This window comes from Bombina bombina, chromosome 7, assembly GCF_027579735.1.
Source record: "Bombina bombina isolate aBomBom1 chromosome 7, aBomBom1.pri, whole genome shotgun sequence".
Taxonomy (NCBI): Eukaryota; Metazoa; Chordata; class Amphibia; order Anura; family Bombinatoridae; genus Bombina; species Bombina bombina.
In genome coordinates, this window is record NC_069505.1 from 230286753 (window position 1) to 230303085 (window position 16333).

The window sequence follows — 16333 nt, forward strand, 5'->3', positions numbered from 1 at the left end:
TGAGTCAGAGAAACCTCTATGACTAAGCACTAAGCGTTCAATTTCCATACCATCACATTTAATGATTTGAGATCCTGATGGAAAAATGAACCTTGATATATAAGGTCTGGCCTTAATGGAAGTGGCTAAGGTTGGCAACTAGACATCCGAACAAGAACCATATACCAAAACCTGAGCGGCCATGCTGGAGCCACCAGCAGCACAAACGATTGCTCCATGATAATTTTGAAAATCACTCTTGGAAGAAGAACTAGAGGCGGAAAAATATAGGCAGGTTGATAACTCCAAGGAAGTGTCATGCATCCACTGCTTCCACCTGAGGATCCTTGGACCTGGATAGGTACCTGGGAAGTTTCTTGTTTAGATGAGATGCCATCAGATCTATATCTGGAAGCCCCCACATCTGAACAATTTGAATAAAACACATCTGGGAGAAGAGACCACTCTCCTGGATGTAAAGCTTGACGACTGAGATAATCCGCTTCCCAATTGTCTATACCTGGGAAATGGACCACAGAAATTAGACAGGAGCTGGATTCTGCCTAAGCAAGTATCATAGATACTTCTTTTCATAGCCTGAGGACTATGAGTCCCACCCTGATGATTGACATACGCCACAGTTGTGACATTGTCTGTCTGAAAACCAATAAACGTCTCTCTCTTCAATAGAAGCCAAAACTGAAGAGCTCTGAGAATCGCACGGAGTTCCAAAATATTGATCGGTAATCTCGCCTCTTGAGATTTCCCAACCCCTTGTGCTGTCAGAGATCCTCAGAAAGCTTCCCAACCTAAAAGACCCGCATCTGTTGTGATCACGGTCCAGGTTGGATGAACCAAAGAGACCCATAGAACTATACGATGGTGATCTAACCAACAAGTCAGAGATAGTTGAATATTGGGATTCAAGGATATTAAATGTGATATCCTAGAATAATCCCTGCATCATTAATTCAGCATTAAAAACTGGAGAGGTCTCATATGAGCACAAACTTACTTAACCACCTCCATAGGAGGCACAGTTTGTAAAACTGAATTGTGGGTGTGGTGGGGGTGTATTTATAGGCATTTTGAGGTTTGGGAAACTTTGCCCCTCCTGGTAGGATTGTATATCCCATACGTCACTAGCTCATGGACTCTTGCCAATTACATGAAATAAATAAATATATATATATATATATATATACACATATATATATATATATATATATATATATATATATATATATATATATTTTGTAGCCAGTGGCCTAGCACTCCTTCCACATCAATGTTGCCAATGCCTGGGTGCTATCCTCAAGTGGTATGTATAGAGAAATGGTAGAGATGGAGGGCACTCACAGGGCTTGTATCAATAGGTAACTTTTATTGTGTTAATTACATTTAATACAGTGTCAACGTTTCGGCCTTCTTTTAGGCCTTCTTCAAGACAAATTCATAGTCTTAAATAGTGCGGAATGCACTGTCAGCGGTGAACTCCCAGAGTATAGTGAATCACTATACTAGAGTGTGCGAGCTCAAATTGAATATCCCCTCAGTATTTCCCGTGGTGGTTATTCCGTTCTTCTCGCTAGCTCTTTTGTTTAATTTCGTCCATCCTCGCCTTCCTCTGTGTGTCTTCTTCTTATTGAGGTTGTTGGTTTGTCCGATTCCGTCTCTCTTTGTGGTTTTGGGGCTCTGTCTCTCTCCCTGCTGTATGCATGGTCCAATCCTAAAAAAGATGGATCTGTTGTGATGCCCGATGCAGATTTCTGAAGTTCTTTCTGTGGTTCCGTTTTTTTTGGTCCGTTGTTGGATTTTCCATTCCTCCCTCACATTCCCCTCATCTTTTCTATGAGTATTGGGTCCTTCTCTCTTAGTTGGCGTTCTGTACGTATTAATCCTCATACGATAATTATCATCTCTACTGTCGTTTCCCTCAAAGGGATAGAGTTCCCTCTGATTTTTATAGCTGGGTTCAATATCGTTTCGTCTATAGTGATTCATTCTCCCCTCATAGTATTGTTGTTTTGGTGAATATTGGTGTTGGTAATCTCCCCTATTGTGTCTTCTATCCTGGGTGTAATCCCATCTGTTGTGCCAGTTTTCTCTCCTTATTGTGGGTGTGTATTCTTCTCTCCTTCTATATTCTCTTTCTTTCTCATGTTCCCACCGATAACCATTATTATACCGTCTATTGTCATAGTGGGGTCTTGGTCTATTGTTACCAAAGGACATTTGGGTATGATAATTTGGTCTTATATAATTTCTCCTATAAGATCTGTTGTAATATTCATTTTTAGGTCTATAATGTCTATTTGTTTGTCTCCTTGATTCATAATCATATCCTGTCTCCTGTTGATAATCACTACTGGATTTTGTGTATGTGACTATGTCTGCCTTATCCCTCTCTGTTTTTGTGACTATGTATGAAAAATGTTGGGGTGCTTAGATATAAAATTAAAGACAAATTACTAACTCCAAGGGCCTCAACTAACACAGGGTCTTAGCTCTGCCCACCAAAGACTGTTAAGCTAATGCTCGCAAGTGCCCCTCACCTCCCTGTCCCAGAAAGTCCTCCGGAAAGTATGTTTGTGTGTTTGTGTATATACAGTATGTGTGTGTGTTTGTGTATATACAGTGTGTGTGTGTGTGTTTACAGTATATGTGTGTTTATGTGTGTATATATACATTAAGTGTGTGTGTGTGTATATATATATATATATATACATACAGTATGTACTGTGTGTATATATATATATATATATATATATATATATATATATATATATACAGTATGTTTGTGTGTGTATATATACAGTATGTGTGTGTATTTGTGTATTATACAGTATGTGTGTATATACAGTATGTGTGTGTGTATATACAGTATGTGTGTATATACAGTATGTGTGTGTATATACAGTATGTTTGTGTATATACAGTATGTGTGTGTGTGTATATATATATATATATATATATATATAAACAGTATGTGTGTGTGTGTGTGTGTGTGTGTATATATACAGTATGTGTGTATATATAGAGTGTGTGTGAGTGTATATATACAGTATATGTGTATATACAGTATGTGTGTGTGTGTATATATATATATATATATATATACAGTGTGTGTGTATACAGTATGTGTGTGTGTGTATATACATTATGTGTGTATACAGTATGTGTGTGTTTGTGTATACATACAGTATGTGTGTGTGTGTGTATATATATATATATATATAGTATGTGTGTGTATATACAGTATGTGTGTGTATATATACAGCTATTTATATATACAGTTTGTGTGTGTATATACAGTGTGTGTGTGTATACAGTTTGTGTGTGTATATATACAGTTTGTGTACGTGTATATACAGTATGTTTGTGTATACACAGTTTGTGTGTGTGTGTATATATAGTTTGTGTGTATATATATATATAAATATATATATATATATATATATATATATATATATATATATATATATATATATATATATATATATATACGGTATGTGTGTGTATATACAGTTTGTGTGTGTGTGTATACAGTTTGTGTATATATACAGTTTGTGTGTGTGTGTGTGAACAGTTTGTGTATATATACAGTGTGTGTGTGTGTGTGTATATATATATATGCACTCACCGGATTTTCATTGAAATTAAAAGTCCTTTATTGGTACAAAGATAAAAATCCCCACAGGTGCCTTGTTCACTGGGAGCTAAAGTGTAAGAAAAAAGTGTCTGTGTGTTTGTATACATACGGTATGTGTTTTTGTGTATACAGTATGTGTGTGTGTGTGTGTGTGTGTGTGAATATATACAGTATGCGTGTGTATATACAGTATGTGTGTGTGTGTATATATATCATAGTTGCCAACAGTCCATGATTTCCAGGGACAGTCCCTGGATTTTGGTGTATGTCCCTGGATTTTTTTTGTCCCTGGAAATGTCCCTTAAAATCTCCTTTGCGCAACATTTGTTGTTTGCATATATACAGTATATATATACACACACATACACATATACAGATAGATAGATGATAAATAGATATAGTGTATTATTTAAATATAATTAATTCCTAATGGAATATTGTTATTATTATTGAATAGGTTCACATATTATTTGTCTTTCTAATTGTGATGCTGCGTTGTAAAAATAACCATATGCCCAGAATGTGTTCCAGAGACTGGGTAGGTGTAAGAGCTTGGTGCTGTAATTTGTATAATAAACTATGGATAAGTCTAAATTATACTGTTACTTTCAAATGGGTGTGTTTTGATTGCAGAACTGAGTGGGTGGAGCAGTTGAAAAGTAGGTCGTCAATACTCCAGTAACCCGCTTGCTTGCTCTGCTGCAAAGTGTCCCTTAATTTTTTTTTTAAATGTTGGCAACTATGTTATACTTGTGTGTGTATATATATATATATATATATATATATATATATATACATATATATATATATATATATATATATATATATATATATATATATATATAGATATAGATACATATATATAGTTTGTGTGCGTGTCTATATATACAGTATGTGTTTTTGTTTATATAGTGTGTGTTTGTGTATATATACAGTATGTATGTAAATAACTTTTCCATTTTTCTTTTAATATAGCTGTGTGCTGCAAGAGTGAGCAATCGCGCACCCCTCATAGACTTTTTTTAATACTAGCCAGGGAGAAAGGATTGACAAGGAGCAGCAACGTTATGTAGTCGGTAACTATACTGTGTGGCAGGCAGTGTGCACAGCTAGCTCCTGATAATGGTCCTGTGAGTGGCATCTGCCCTGGCCACTTGTGTGTCTGATGTGCAGGGCTGAAAATACTCCTATGTGACCAATATCTCAAGTCAAAAATACCTCAACCCTGCCTTTAGATTGTGCTGCAGTCTGCACAGGTCAGAGGTCAGATTGTCTGGTATACTTCCTTTCTCAGCCCTGGAGATCTTTCCTCTGGGCGCCCCCCTCTACCTCTCCCACATGTGCGCTGCTGTTATTGTCAGAGGAAACAAACTTAAAGTGAATGTAAATTTTGATGCTAAAGTGCCCGGTTTTTAAAAATTCAATTAAAAACAGAGGCACTTTAATTCATCAAAATTTACATTTCACTCGTATTGTGAAAAAATACTTACCTTTTAAACTTAGCAGCCGCTCCAGCTTCCACCGGTCGTCGCAAGCCATTTCTGACGTGAGAAATGATGGATCGGTCATCCTCCATTACCGGCTCCCCCCCCCCCCCCCGGGAGAATCAATGTCTGATTCGATGCCGTGATTGGAGTAAGCCGGACTCCTCATTTTAGACCCAGGAAGAGGCTTTGCGAAAGGTGGAGGAAGCTGGAGCGGCTGTCAAGATTGAAAGGTAAGTTTTTTCCACAACACTAGTGAAATGTAAATTTTGATGAATTAAAGTGTACCTGTTTTTAATCGAATCTTTAAAAACCGGGCACTTTAGCATCAAAATTTAGGTATTTTACTTTCCACTCGTTGCAACTTTCAGCAAATACATCCTATCTCTTCCCTCACTTTTCCCTCATTCGAAACCCACATGATTCGCTTATTCTCCCCTCTCTCTGTACGTGTTGCAGTCATATACCGACCCCCTGGCTCCTCAACTCAATTTCTAGATCACTTGGCTGCCTGGCTACCCTATTTCCTTTCCTCAGACACCCCTGCCCTCATTCTTGGCGACTTCAACATCCCCCTTAACAATCCCACTGCCTCATCTGCTAAACAACTTCTGCAACTCACTTCCTCTTTCGGTCTGTCACAATGGACTGATTCTCCCACTCACAAAGATGGTCACTCTCTTGACCTGATCTTTAGCTATTGATGCAGTCTCTCAAACTTCTCAAACTCCCCTTTTCCTCTTTCTGACCACCATCTCCTTACCTGCAACATATCATCCCTTCCTACAACTCCCCCACCTTCTACTCCTCACACCAAACTTCACAGAAGCATTAGGTCTTTAGATCAGCAACAACTTGCTAATTCCCTTAAACTGCTCCTCTCATCCTTCTCCTCCTTTTCCTACCCTGAACAATCTATCTGCCACTATAATTCCACCCTTATATCCGTCCTTGACAATCTCGCCCCTCTTACCACTGCTCGGAAATCACACACTCATCCCCAGCCCTGGCATACTCCTCTGACACGGCACCTACGCAGATGTTCCCGTACTGCTGAACGGCATTGGGGAAAATCACGGAGTTCAGCTGATTTTCTTCATTACAAATTCATCTTGAACTCCTACTACTCTGCCCTTAATCTCCACAAGCAACACTACTTCTCTACTCTTATCTCTAATCTTTCTTCAAACCCAAAACGTCTGTTCTCCACTTTCAATACTCTCCTCCGCCCTCCCCCACTTCCTAATACAACTTCTCTGTCAGCTCAAGACTTTGCCAGTCACTTCATTACCAAAATTGACTCCATCAGACATGAAATCAGCTCTCAACATAATTCCATTCTCTCCCCCCCTCAAATACTCTCACTCAACCACAACCCTCATAACCTGAAACTTAGTTCATTCTCCTCTGTTACTGAGGAAGAAGTTTCGGCACTTATACTGCGCTCTCACCTCACTACCTGTCCCCTTGACCCTATCCCCTCACAGCTGCTCCCCTCTCTCTCTGCTACCCTTACCCCTATACTAACACACATTTTGAACCTCTCCCTCAGCACTGGTACATTTCCCTCATCGATGAAACATGCACTGGTCACACCTATCCTCAAAAAACCTTCCTTTGATCCTACCTCCCCATCCAACTACCGCCCTATTTCCCTCCTCCCTCTTGCTTCAAAGCTTCTCGAAAAACTAGTATATGCACGCCTATCCCATTTCCTTACGTTAAACTCCCTTCTTGACCCGCTGCAATCTGGATTTCGTCCCTATCACTCCACAGAGACAGCTATTGTTAAGGTCACCAACGACCTACTTACAGCTAAATCAAAAGGCCACTTCTCTGTGCTTATCCTCCTTGATCTGTCCGCAGCCTTTGACACTGTCGACCACCCTCTTTTGCTCCAAACCCTCCAATCCTTCGGCATCTGTGACACAGCCCTTTCATGGCTCTCTTCCTACCCTACCTTCAGTGTAGCCTTCTCTGGGGCCTCCTCTGCCCCGTCACCACTTTCTGTCAGAGTACTGCAAGGCTCTGTCCTCAGTTCCCTTCTCTTCTCAATCTATACGTCATCACTAGGTTCCCTAATTAAGTCCCACGGTTTCCAATATCATTTGTATGCCGATGACACCCAAATCTACTTCTCTGCACCAGACCTATCTCCTTCCTTGCTAACCCATGTCACTAACTGTCTTTCTCACATCTCTTCCTGGATGTCCTCTCACTACCTCAAGCTAAATCTCTCCAAAACTGAGCTCCTCATTTTCCCCCCTTCTTCCAAAATCTCCACCCCCAATATCTCTATAACTGTTGACAACTCCATCATTACCCCTACCCCGCATGCCCGATGTCTTGGGGTCACATTTGACTCAGACATTCAGTCCTTGGCTACAGCCTGCCGCTTCCACCTTAAAAACATCTCTAAAATTAGACACTTCCTTACACAAGACACAACTAAGATTTTAATCAACTCTCTCATTCTTTCCCACCTTGATTACTGCAACTCTGTCCTCTCTGGTCTCCCCACCTGCCGCCTAGCTCCTTTACAATCCATAATGAATGCCTCTGCCAGACTCATCTTCCTTACACGTCGCTCTTCATCTGCTGCACCTCTCTGCCAATCCCTTCACTGGCTTCCTCTTGCCTCTAGGATCAAACACAAAACTCTGACTCTTACATACAAAGCCCTCAATTGCACTGCTCCCCCCTACATCTCAGACCTTGTCTCCAGATACTCTCCCTCCCGTCCCCTTCACTCTGCTCATGACCTCCTACTCTTCTCCTCTCTTGTCCCCTCATCACACTCCCGTTTACAGGACTTCTTCAGACTGGCTCCCATCTTGTGGAACTCTCTGCCTCGCTCCACAAGACTCTCTTCTAGTTTTAAAAGCTTCAAGTGCTCCCTAAAGACTCTACTGTTCAGGGACGCATACAACCTATGCTAACCTTTCCTAATACCAGTTCCTCTCCTCCACTGCAATCCCCTGAACCCCCTTATCATGTAAGCCTAAAAGTCCAGCTGTTTGTAGATCACCTTCTTAAGAGCTGACTACAACAGTGCAACTCTTGGCAGGACCCTCTACCCTATAATTGTTTTGTTTTGTACTCCCCCTTTGTTTATAGCGCTGCGGAATCTGTTGGAGCTCTACAAATAACCGATAATAATAATAATCAAAATTTACATTCACTTTAAGTCAGAACGCTCACAAGGTAACAGGAGCATGGAATATTGCTCCAAGAAAAAGGCCAGGAACACTTTTTGCAAGCACACTGCACCATTTTTCTTTTAATATAGCTGTGTAATGCAAGAGTGAGCAATCGCGCACCGGCCTCACAGACTTTTTTTTTAATACTAGCCAGGGAGAACGGATTGACAAGGAGCAGCATTGTTACGTACTCAGTAACTATATTGTGTGGCAGGCAGTGTGCACAGCTAGCTCCTGATAGCGGTCCTGTGAGTGGCAGCTGCTCCGCCCACTTGGTGTCTAATGTGCAGGGCTGAAAATACTCCTCTGTGATCACTATCTCAAGTCAAAAATACCATAACCCTGCCTTTAGATTGGGCTGCAGTCTGCATCTGCATGCATTGTATGCATCTCAGTTTGTTTAGTTAAATACACGCATTGTATTTTTTATTTGGCTCCTAGATTTTCTTATCATATCTGTCAAGCCCTGCCTTATATATAAGCATAAGTATTTACTTGAGTCACTCTTTTGACATCAATGAGCCAAATAAAAAATTATGTGCAGCTCATGTGTACGAAGAGCAACTCTATCTACTTCCCATGTTGCCACTGATATTCTGCACACACATGGGCCCAACTAAATAAAAACGCATAGAACAAGACCAGATTTTTTTATACACAATGGGGCCAATTTATTAATATCTGTCTGACATGATACGCTGTAGTGTATCATGTCCGACAGACATCGCTGAATGCCGACATGATACGCTGTCGGCATTTATCATTGCACAAGCAGTTCACCAGAACTGCTTGTGCAATGCCGCACCCTGCAGATTCGCTGCCAATCGGCCACTAGCAGGGGGTGTCAATCAGCCTGATCATATAGGATCGGGCGGATTGAAGACTGCAGCCTCAGAGGCAGCGGATCAGTTACGGAACAGCGGTCTGAAGGCTTGCGTGGAAACAGGGGCATCAAGCTTCATTTGGAGGTTGATAATTTGGCCCCACAGTATTCACAGAAAGCTTTTCTCAGTAAATGATATACTACTGGCCCGGAAATGCAATCTCCAAGAAAATTAACCTGTGATTGCAAATTAAGCATTGCCCAACCAAGGCATATTTATAGTTTAAAGAAATAGAAAGGGTCAAAGGCTAAACTACTCAAACAGATTTCATTACAAAGGGTAATTGAGCAGGTGGGTGAGTGGCAGGGCAATCAAGCTTTATTAAATGATTTAATTCACAGTGACCTTGTCCAAAGAACTCATGTGATATGTTGTTTCTTCTGGTGGTTCGCTATTCATTAATATTTATAAAATAAACATTGGCTGATTATATAATGATAAGAAAATCAGTGATGTTTTAAAATCATGTTTTTCTGTTTCATGTAAAGATGGGAAAATGTTTTTGAAGATTTAAAATAATTTAATTTTTGAACGTTGTCATTTCAAATTCGTTTTTGAGGTTTTGGGCCAACATTGTACCATTTTTTTCTCTTCTGATTTTGTTTTTAATTTTCTATCAATTTTCTTTGAATTTGAATATCTGAGTCATTCAACTACAAATGTCATTTCTTTTTTTTTTGCATTTAAATTTTCCTAAAGCTACATAAATGAATATGTGCAGCGGCATCCTGATAATGTGATAAATGTATTGCAGTTCCCATAACTAGTGGTCGCACTAACAGCTGTTTGCATTTGTATAGCAAACTTGGTGCCGGCAGCTTGTTATCCAATATTACACTAAAGCTGCTCAAAGCTGATTAATAATCTTTATCACTGGTCACGAATATAAAAATACACAAAATAAGTGAAACAAAACATTGCTGAACACAGAAATGATAATTCTTAGAAATTTTTATGAAATATTTAAATATTTTTTTTATACATTTAGGGCGATATTACAATGTTAAAGGGACAGTCAACACCAGAATTTTTGTTGTTTTAAAAGATAGATAATCCCTTAATTACAAATTCCCCAGTTGCATAACCAACACAGTTATAATTATACACATTTTACCTCTGTAATTACCTTGTATCTAAGCCAGAGCAGACTGCCCCCTTATTTCAGTTCTTTTGACAGACTTGCATTTTAGCCAATCAGAGCTGTTTCCATGGTAAATTCACGTGCATGAGCTCAATGTTATCTATATGAAACACGTGAACTAATGCCCTCTAGTGGTGAAAAACTATCAAAATGCATTTAGATTAGAGGCGGCCTTCAAAGTCTAAGAAATTAGCATATGAACCTCCTATGTTTAGATTTCAACTAAGAATACCAAGAGAACAAAGCAAAATTGGTAATAAAAGTCAATTGGAAAGTTGTTTAAAATTGCATGCCCTATTTGAAACATGAAAGTTTTTTTGGACTTGACTGTCCCTTTAATGCTATGGTGCATAAAATCCATGCCATTTAAATAGATAGCGATCATATTACAAGTCTAAATGTATTTTTATCGCTTCAGCAATTGTCGTGTGTGCACTGACAACAGAAAGTGCAGACACACACACACCCACATATATATACCTTTTGTTTTTCCTGTTTTCATTCATTTGTTTTGTAATGTTTTGAAGACTTTTATACCGGCATCCTTTGCAGCAAGAAGTTAAAGAAACATGAAACCCCCAAATTTCCTATATTACTCAGCAAGAGCCTACAATTTTAAATAAGTTTCCAATTTACTTCTATTAACCAATTTGCTTAGTTCTCTTTGGTATCCTTTGTTGAAAACATACATAGGTAGGCTCAGGAGTTGGGGGCTGCTGGAGACTAACTGCTGATTGGAGGCTTCACATATATGCCCCTTATTTTTGGCTCCCAGTAGTGCATTATTTTTCTTTCAATAAAGGATACCAAAAGAATGAAGCAAAATTGATAATAGAAGTAAATTGGAAAGTTGTTTAAAATTGTATTCTCTGTCTAATTCATGAAATATTTTTTTGGGTTTCATGTCCCTTTAATTTTTGCGATATAGATGAGCAGATCTTGTACCATGCTATTCTGATGAGGGGCAAATAGAAATCGCTTTAAATTCTGCACTTTTTGAATTTGCAATGATGAAACAAGTTTCTTCAGTGAGATATTGGTTTTACAAAAAAAAGTTTTATTGAATCCAGGCCAATGAGATGAAACTAAGATAATTAAAAATATTTATGGAGTTTACAACATGCACAGCACATTAAATATATCTGATTGAATATCCAGAGGCTGCGTGCAGCATTTCTTAAGCCTAACTATCATTCAATTTAATACAGACTGGGAAAATAGTCTAAATGAAATGGAAGTCAGAATGCAATTAGCACCTTAACTATCTATTAGACAGTGCAATTTAATCAGCAGGGGAGTCATTTGGTGTAATTTAAAGGAAGCCAAAGATTAATCTTGTGGTTCAACTAATGCTCTTCTAAATGGTTTGAAGCAAAAATAAAAAAAGGAGAGAAAATTATGTTTAAGGCAACAAAGATCTTTCTGTTGAGAGGTAGATGTATCATATTTTCAGGTATTCACACAAGTGAGAAATAATAAATCTGAAATATTATTTAAAGTTATTTATCTATAAATATGTGAGGCATATTTATCAATATGCGAGCGGACATGAAACTATGTAGCATATCATATCTGCTGCACATCGATAAATGCCGACAGCATACGCTGTCGGCATTTATCATTGCACCAGCAGTTCTTGTGAACTGATGGTGCAATGCCGCCCCCTGCAGATTTGGGGTGTCAATCAACCCGATTGTATTCGATCAGGTTGATTTCTGTCCGCGGCCTCAGAGCAGACGGACAAGTTATGGACCGCTGCTTCATAACTTCTGTTTCCGGCGAGCCTGAAGGCTCGTCGGAAACATGGGGCATCAAGCTCCATACGGAGGTTAATAAATCTTCCCCGTACGGTCTAATTCTCTAAAGCTCTTCATGAGACTGTCTGGTCAGTATCTGGTCAGAATCTTAGAACGGCAAACTATAGCTTGAGAGATGTTTATCTCACTAAACTGAGTGCTAAATGTAAAGGAGAGACAATTACTGTACAATATAATTATTTAAAAACAAGTGTGTTTGTGGAATTTATCTCCATGCAGTGACTGTTTGATAATTGGGCCCAGGACCTAGATTTTCTTACCTTACTAAAGCTTTGACTGTGGATCGGACCACGCTGGACAACAGGAATAGTGGCGTTACAAGGATATGGAAGAGAGAGAGTGAAGCAAAGGCCACCGCTGGAGTGAAGTCCTCATATTTAAGCAAGTGCACATGGACCACAAATGTCTTAAGGAAAAAAACATTTAGATCATTAGTATTAAGTGTTTATAAACAATCGCTGACTTCTTGATTTCTTTCTTCATTTCCTTCCTTCCCTTCTCTCACCCCAATTCATCCTTCAATCATTCCTTCCTTAATCATTCCTTCCTCAATCATTCCTTCCTTAATCATTCCTTCCTTCCATCAATCCCACACTTCTTTAATTCAAATCCTCTGTATTTGCCTCCTTCCTCCCTTCTCGCCTTCCTTCCATCCAGCCATTCAACCCTCCATTCCTTCCTTTAATGCTTTCTTCTTTCCTTCTGTCTCTCCCTCCTTCTTTCCTCCTGTCCCTCGCTCCTTCAATCCTTCATTACCTCCTTCTTAGTTTTGATTTTTCCCTTCCTTTCTCCATCCTTCCCTCCCTTTCTTCCTTCAAATCTTCCATCCTTCCCACCCTCCCTTCCTTCCTTCTTTACCACATTCATTCTTTCTTCCTATCCTTAATCAAGGCCTTCATTGTCTCCTTCCTTTCTTTATTCCTTCCTTTATTTCTCCCTATAACTTCCCTTGATTCTCCTTCCTTCCTTTATCATTTCCAATCCTCTATCCCTCCTAACTTGGTACTTCACTATGTTCTTTTCTTCCATCCTTAATCCCTTCTTCCTTGTCTCTTCCCTCCTCCCCATTCAGACCTTCTCCCTATCATCTCTCTTTGTGCCCATATCCATTGGATTAATTTCCTGTTTCTCCCTATGCTTTCTTTTGTTCTTTATTTCTCTTTCACCTTCTTTCCTGTGTGATTAATTCTTATCTGCCTCTCTCCTCTCTGTCTCACATACAGCTCTTTGTGACAATATTTAAAGGGACATGAAAATCCTATTTTTTTTTCATTCATGATTCAGACAGAGTATATAATTTTAGACATATATCAACAAATTTGCTTCATTATCTTAGTATTATTTGTTAAAGAAGCAGCAGCAGCAGCAATGGAATACTAGGTTAACAGATCTGGTGAGTCAATACCGAGGTATACATCTGCAGCCACCAATCAGCAGCAAGCATCCAATAGTACATTGCTGCTCCTAAGCCTACATAGATATGTTTTTCAAAAAAGAATAACAAAAGAGCAAAGCAAATTAGATAATAGAAGTGAATTGGCTAGTTGTTAAAAATCTGATACAAAGAAAACATTTTGGGTTTCATATCTCTCCATATGTTATGAAAATACTCACTATCAGCACTGCTGCTATAGGTATGGCCGCATTCATAAAAACTGGATAGAAAATGGGAAAGAAAAATATATAAGTAATAGGAAGTAGGAACTTTATTATACTTTACATAAATGTATAAATCCATATATGAATACTTAAATAAAATAAGAATATCCATAAATACTAAATTATAACACCTTATGTGTTGTGAATATTAAAGCAACAGTGATAAAATAAATAAAACTATGTATTTTTTATTTCTTTCTCAGATTTCGGTATTAATGAAACAGTTATGTGTAGTGTTTTCTCCCAACTGAAATCCAAATCCAATCACTAAACTGAACAGTTCATCTCATATAAATAGAACCAGAGAGATTCTGACGTTTAATGTCATGTTGAAAAAATGAAGAGGAAGTGATCGATCTTTTCTATTCCATTCTCTAAAACAAAGTGTAAGTAAGGCATTTTCTTTCTTTTGTTACATCTAAAAGAGGGGATTCAAAATGTGTTACACGTTTTGTTGTATTGTTTGTAAAATGGTTGCACCGTTATCCACTAATAGCTGTGTCGGGGAGCTTCTGTCCTATATACAATCTTAGTAATTTTAAATAGAACCTTTTTTTCATGCAAAAAATATACACTATACAGTCAAAAGCATGTGCACATCCCTACTAAATCCAGCACATAGCCAGGCAAACTCCTTATACAAACACTGGCAGTACAATGAGTCACACTAAAAAACTCAGTGACTTTAAATGTAGCAGATCCCACAAACTCACATGGTGAGGCAGCCGAGTGCTGAAGCGTGTAGCGTGTAGCGTGTAGCATGTAAAGATTGCCTATCATCTGTCACATCACTCACTACAGATATCCAAACTGCCTCTGCAAGCAGCATCAGCACCAGAACTGTGCATCAGGAGCTTTGTGAAATGATTTTCCATGGTGTAGAGCTGTGCACAAGCCTCACATCAACATACACAATGCTGATGATGCCAGGATAATGCTACCTATCAGATTACATAGTGTCTACTATAAAGTTTGGTGGAGGAGGGATAATGGTTTGGGGCACTTTAGTTCCTCTGAAGGGTCATCTTAAAGGGACACTGGACCCAAATTTTTTCTTTCATGATTCAGATAGAGCATGTAATTGTAAGCAACTTTCTAGCTTACTTCTATTATCAATTTTTCTTCATTCTCTTGCAATCTTTATTTGAAAAGAAGGCATCTCAGCTAAGTAGCCAGCCAATTGTGGGTTCAGAACCATGGACAGCACTTTTTTAAAGGTGCTGTCCAATCAGCAAGGACAACCCAGGTTGTTCACCTAAAATGGGCCGGCATCTAAACTTACATTCTTGCTTTTCAAATAAACATACCAAGAAAATGAAGACAATTTGATAATAGGAGTAAATTAGAAAGTTGCTTAAAATTGCATGCTCTATCTGAATCACAAAATAATTTTTTTGGCTACAGTGTCCCTTTAATGCTCCTGGATAACAAGACATTTTAGATAATTGAGTGCTTCCAAAATAATGGCAACAATTTAGGGAAGACCCATTTCTGTTCCAGCATGTGGTGCAGAAAATATTAGTGTTCTTGTGCACTAACACTGCTCAAGTTAAATCATTAGCACTCTCATTTTTACGTGTTCAAAGTTAAATATTAGTGCTCGAGTGAAAGTGTAGGGCACGGTAACATCTGGATGTCAGGTACCCTGGGTCTGCTAAATCCCTTACATAATAGACTTCTATGGAGCTGTGCTGAAAAAAATAATTTAGACTTTCGCTGAATCGCTTAGCTGAAGGTACGCTAAGCATAAGTTGTGCTATCACAAAGGTGCTCTAACCCAAAATGGGGTTCTTCACTAGCTTTACCTGTGATTTTGTACTGAGGTTTATGTATGTGTACACTGTGTGCAGAATTATTAGGCAAATGAGTATTTTGACCACATCATCCTCTTTATGCATGTTGTCTTACTCCAAGCTGTATAGGCTCGAAAGCCTGCTACCAATTAAGCATATTAGGTGATGTGCATCTCTGTAATGAGAAGGGGTGTGGTCTAATGACATCAACACCCTATATCAGGTGTGCATAATTATTAGGCAACTTCCTTTCCTTTGGCAAAATGGGTCAAAAGAAGGACTTGACAGGCTCAGAAAAGTAAAAAATAGTGAGATATCTTGAAAAGGGATGCAGCACTCTTAAAATTGCAAAGCTTCTGAAGCGTGATCATCGAACAATCAAGCGTTTCATTCAAAATAGTCAACAGGGTCGCAAGAAGCGTGTGGAAAAACCAAGGCGCAAAATAACTGCCCATGAACTGAGAAAAGTCAAGCGTGCAGCTGCCAAGATGCCACTTGCCACCAGTTTGGCCATATTTCAGAGCTGCAACATCACTGGAGTGCCCAAAAGCACAAGGTGTGCAATACTCAGAGACATGGCCAAGGTAAGAAAGGCTGAAAGACGACCACCACTGAACAAGACACACAAGCTGAAACGTCAAGACTGGGCCAAGAAATATCTCAAGACTGATTTTTCTAAGGTTTTATGGACTGATGAAATGAGAGTGAGTCTTGATGGGCCAGA

At 38.9% G+C, this 16333-nt stretch overlaps 1 protein-coding gene across 5 annotated transcripts in view; it reads right to left on the bottom strand.

The window, feature by feature from the left end:
• The window catches only part of ABCC8 (ATP binding cassette subfamily C member 8), a 594664-nt gene that overhangs the window by 304471 nt on the left and 273860 nt on the right, over positions 1-16333 (bottom strand). For all 5 annotated transcript variants that reach the window (XM_053720647.1, XM_053720648.1, XM_053720646.1 and 2 more), the window contains exons 11-12: positions 13772-13812; positions 12418-12563 (exon numbers count right to left, since the gene is read on the bottom strand). In XM_053720647.1, coding sequence (XP_053576622.1) covers positions 12418-12563; positions 13772-13812 — 187 coding nt within the window. The remainder of the gene's footprint in view (positions 1-12417; positions 12564-13771; positions 13813-16333) is intronic.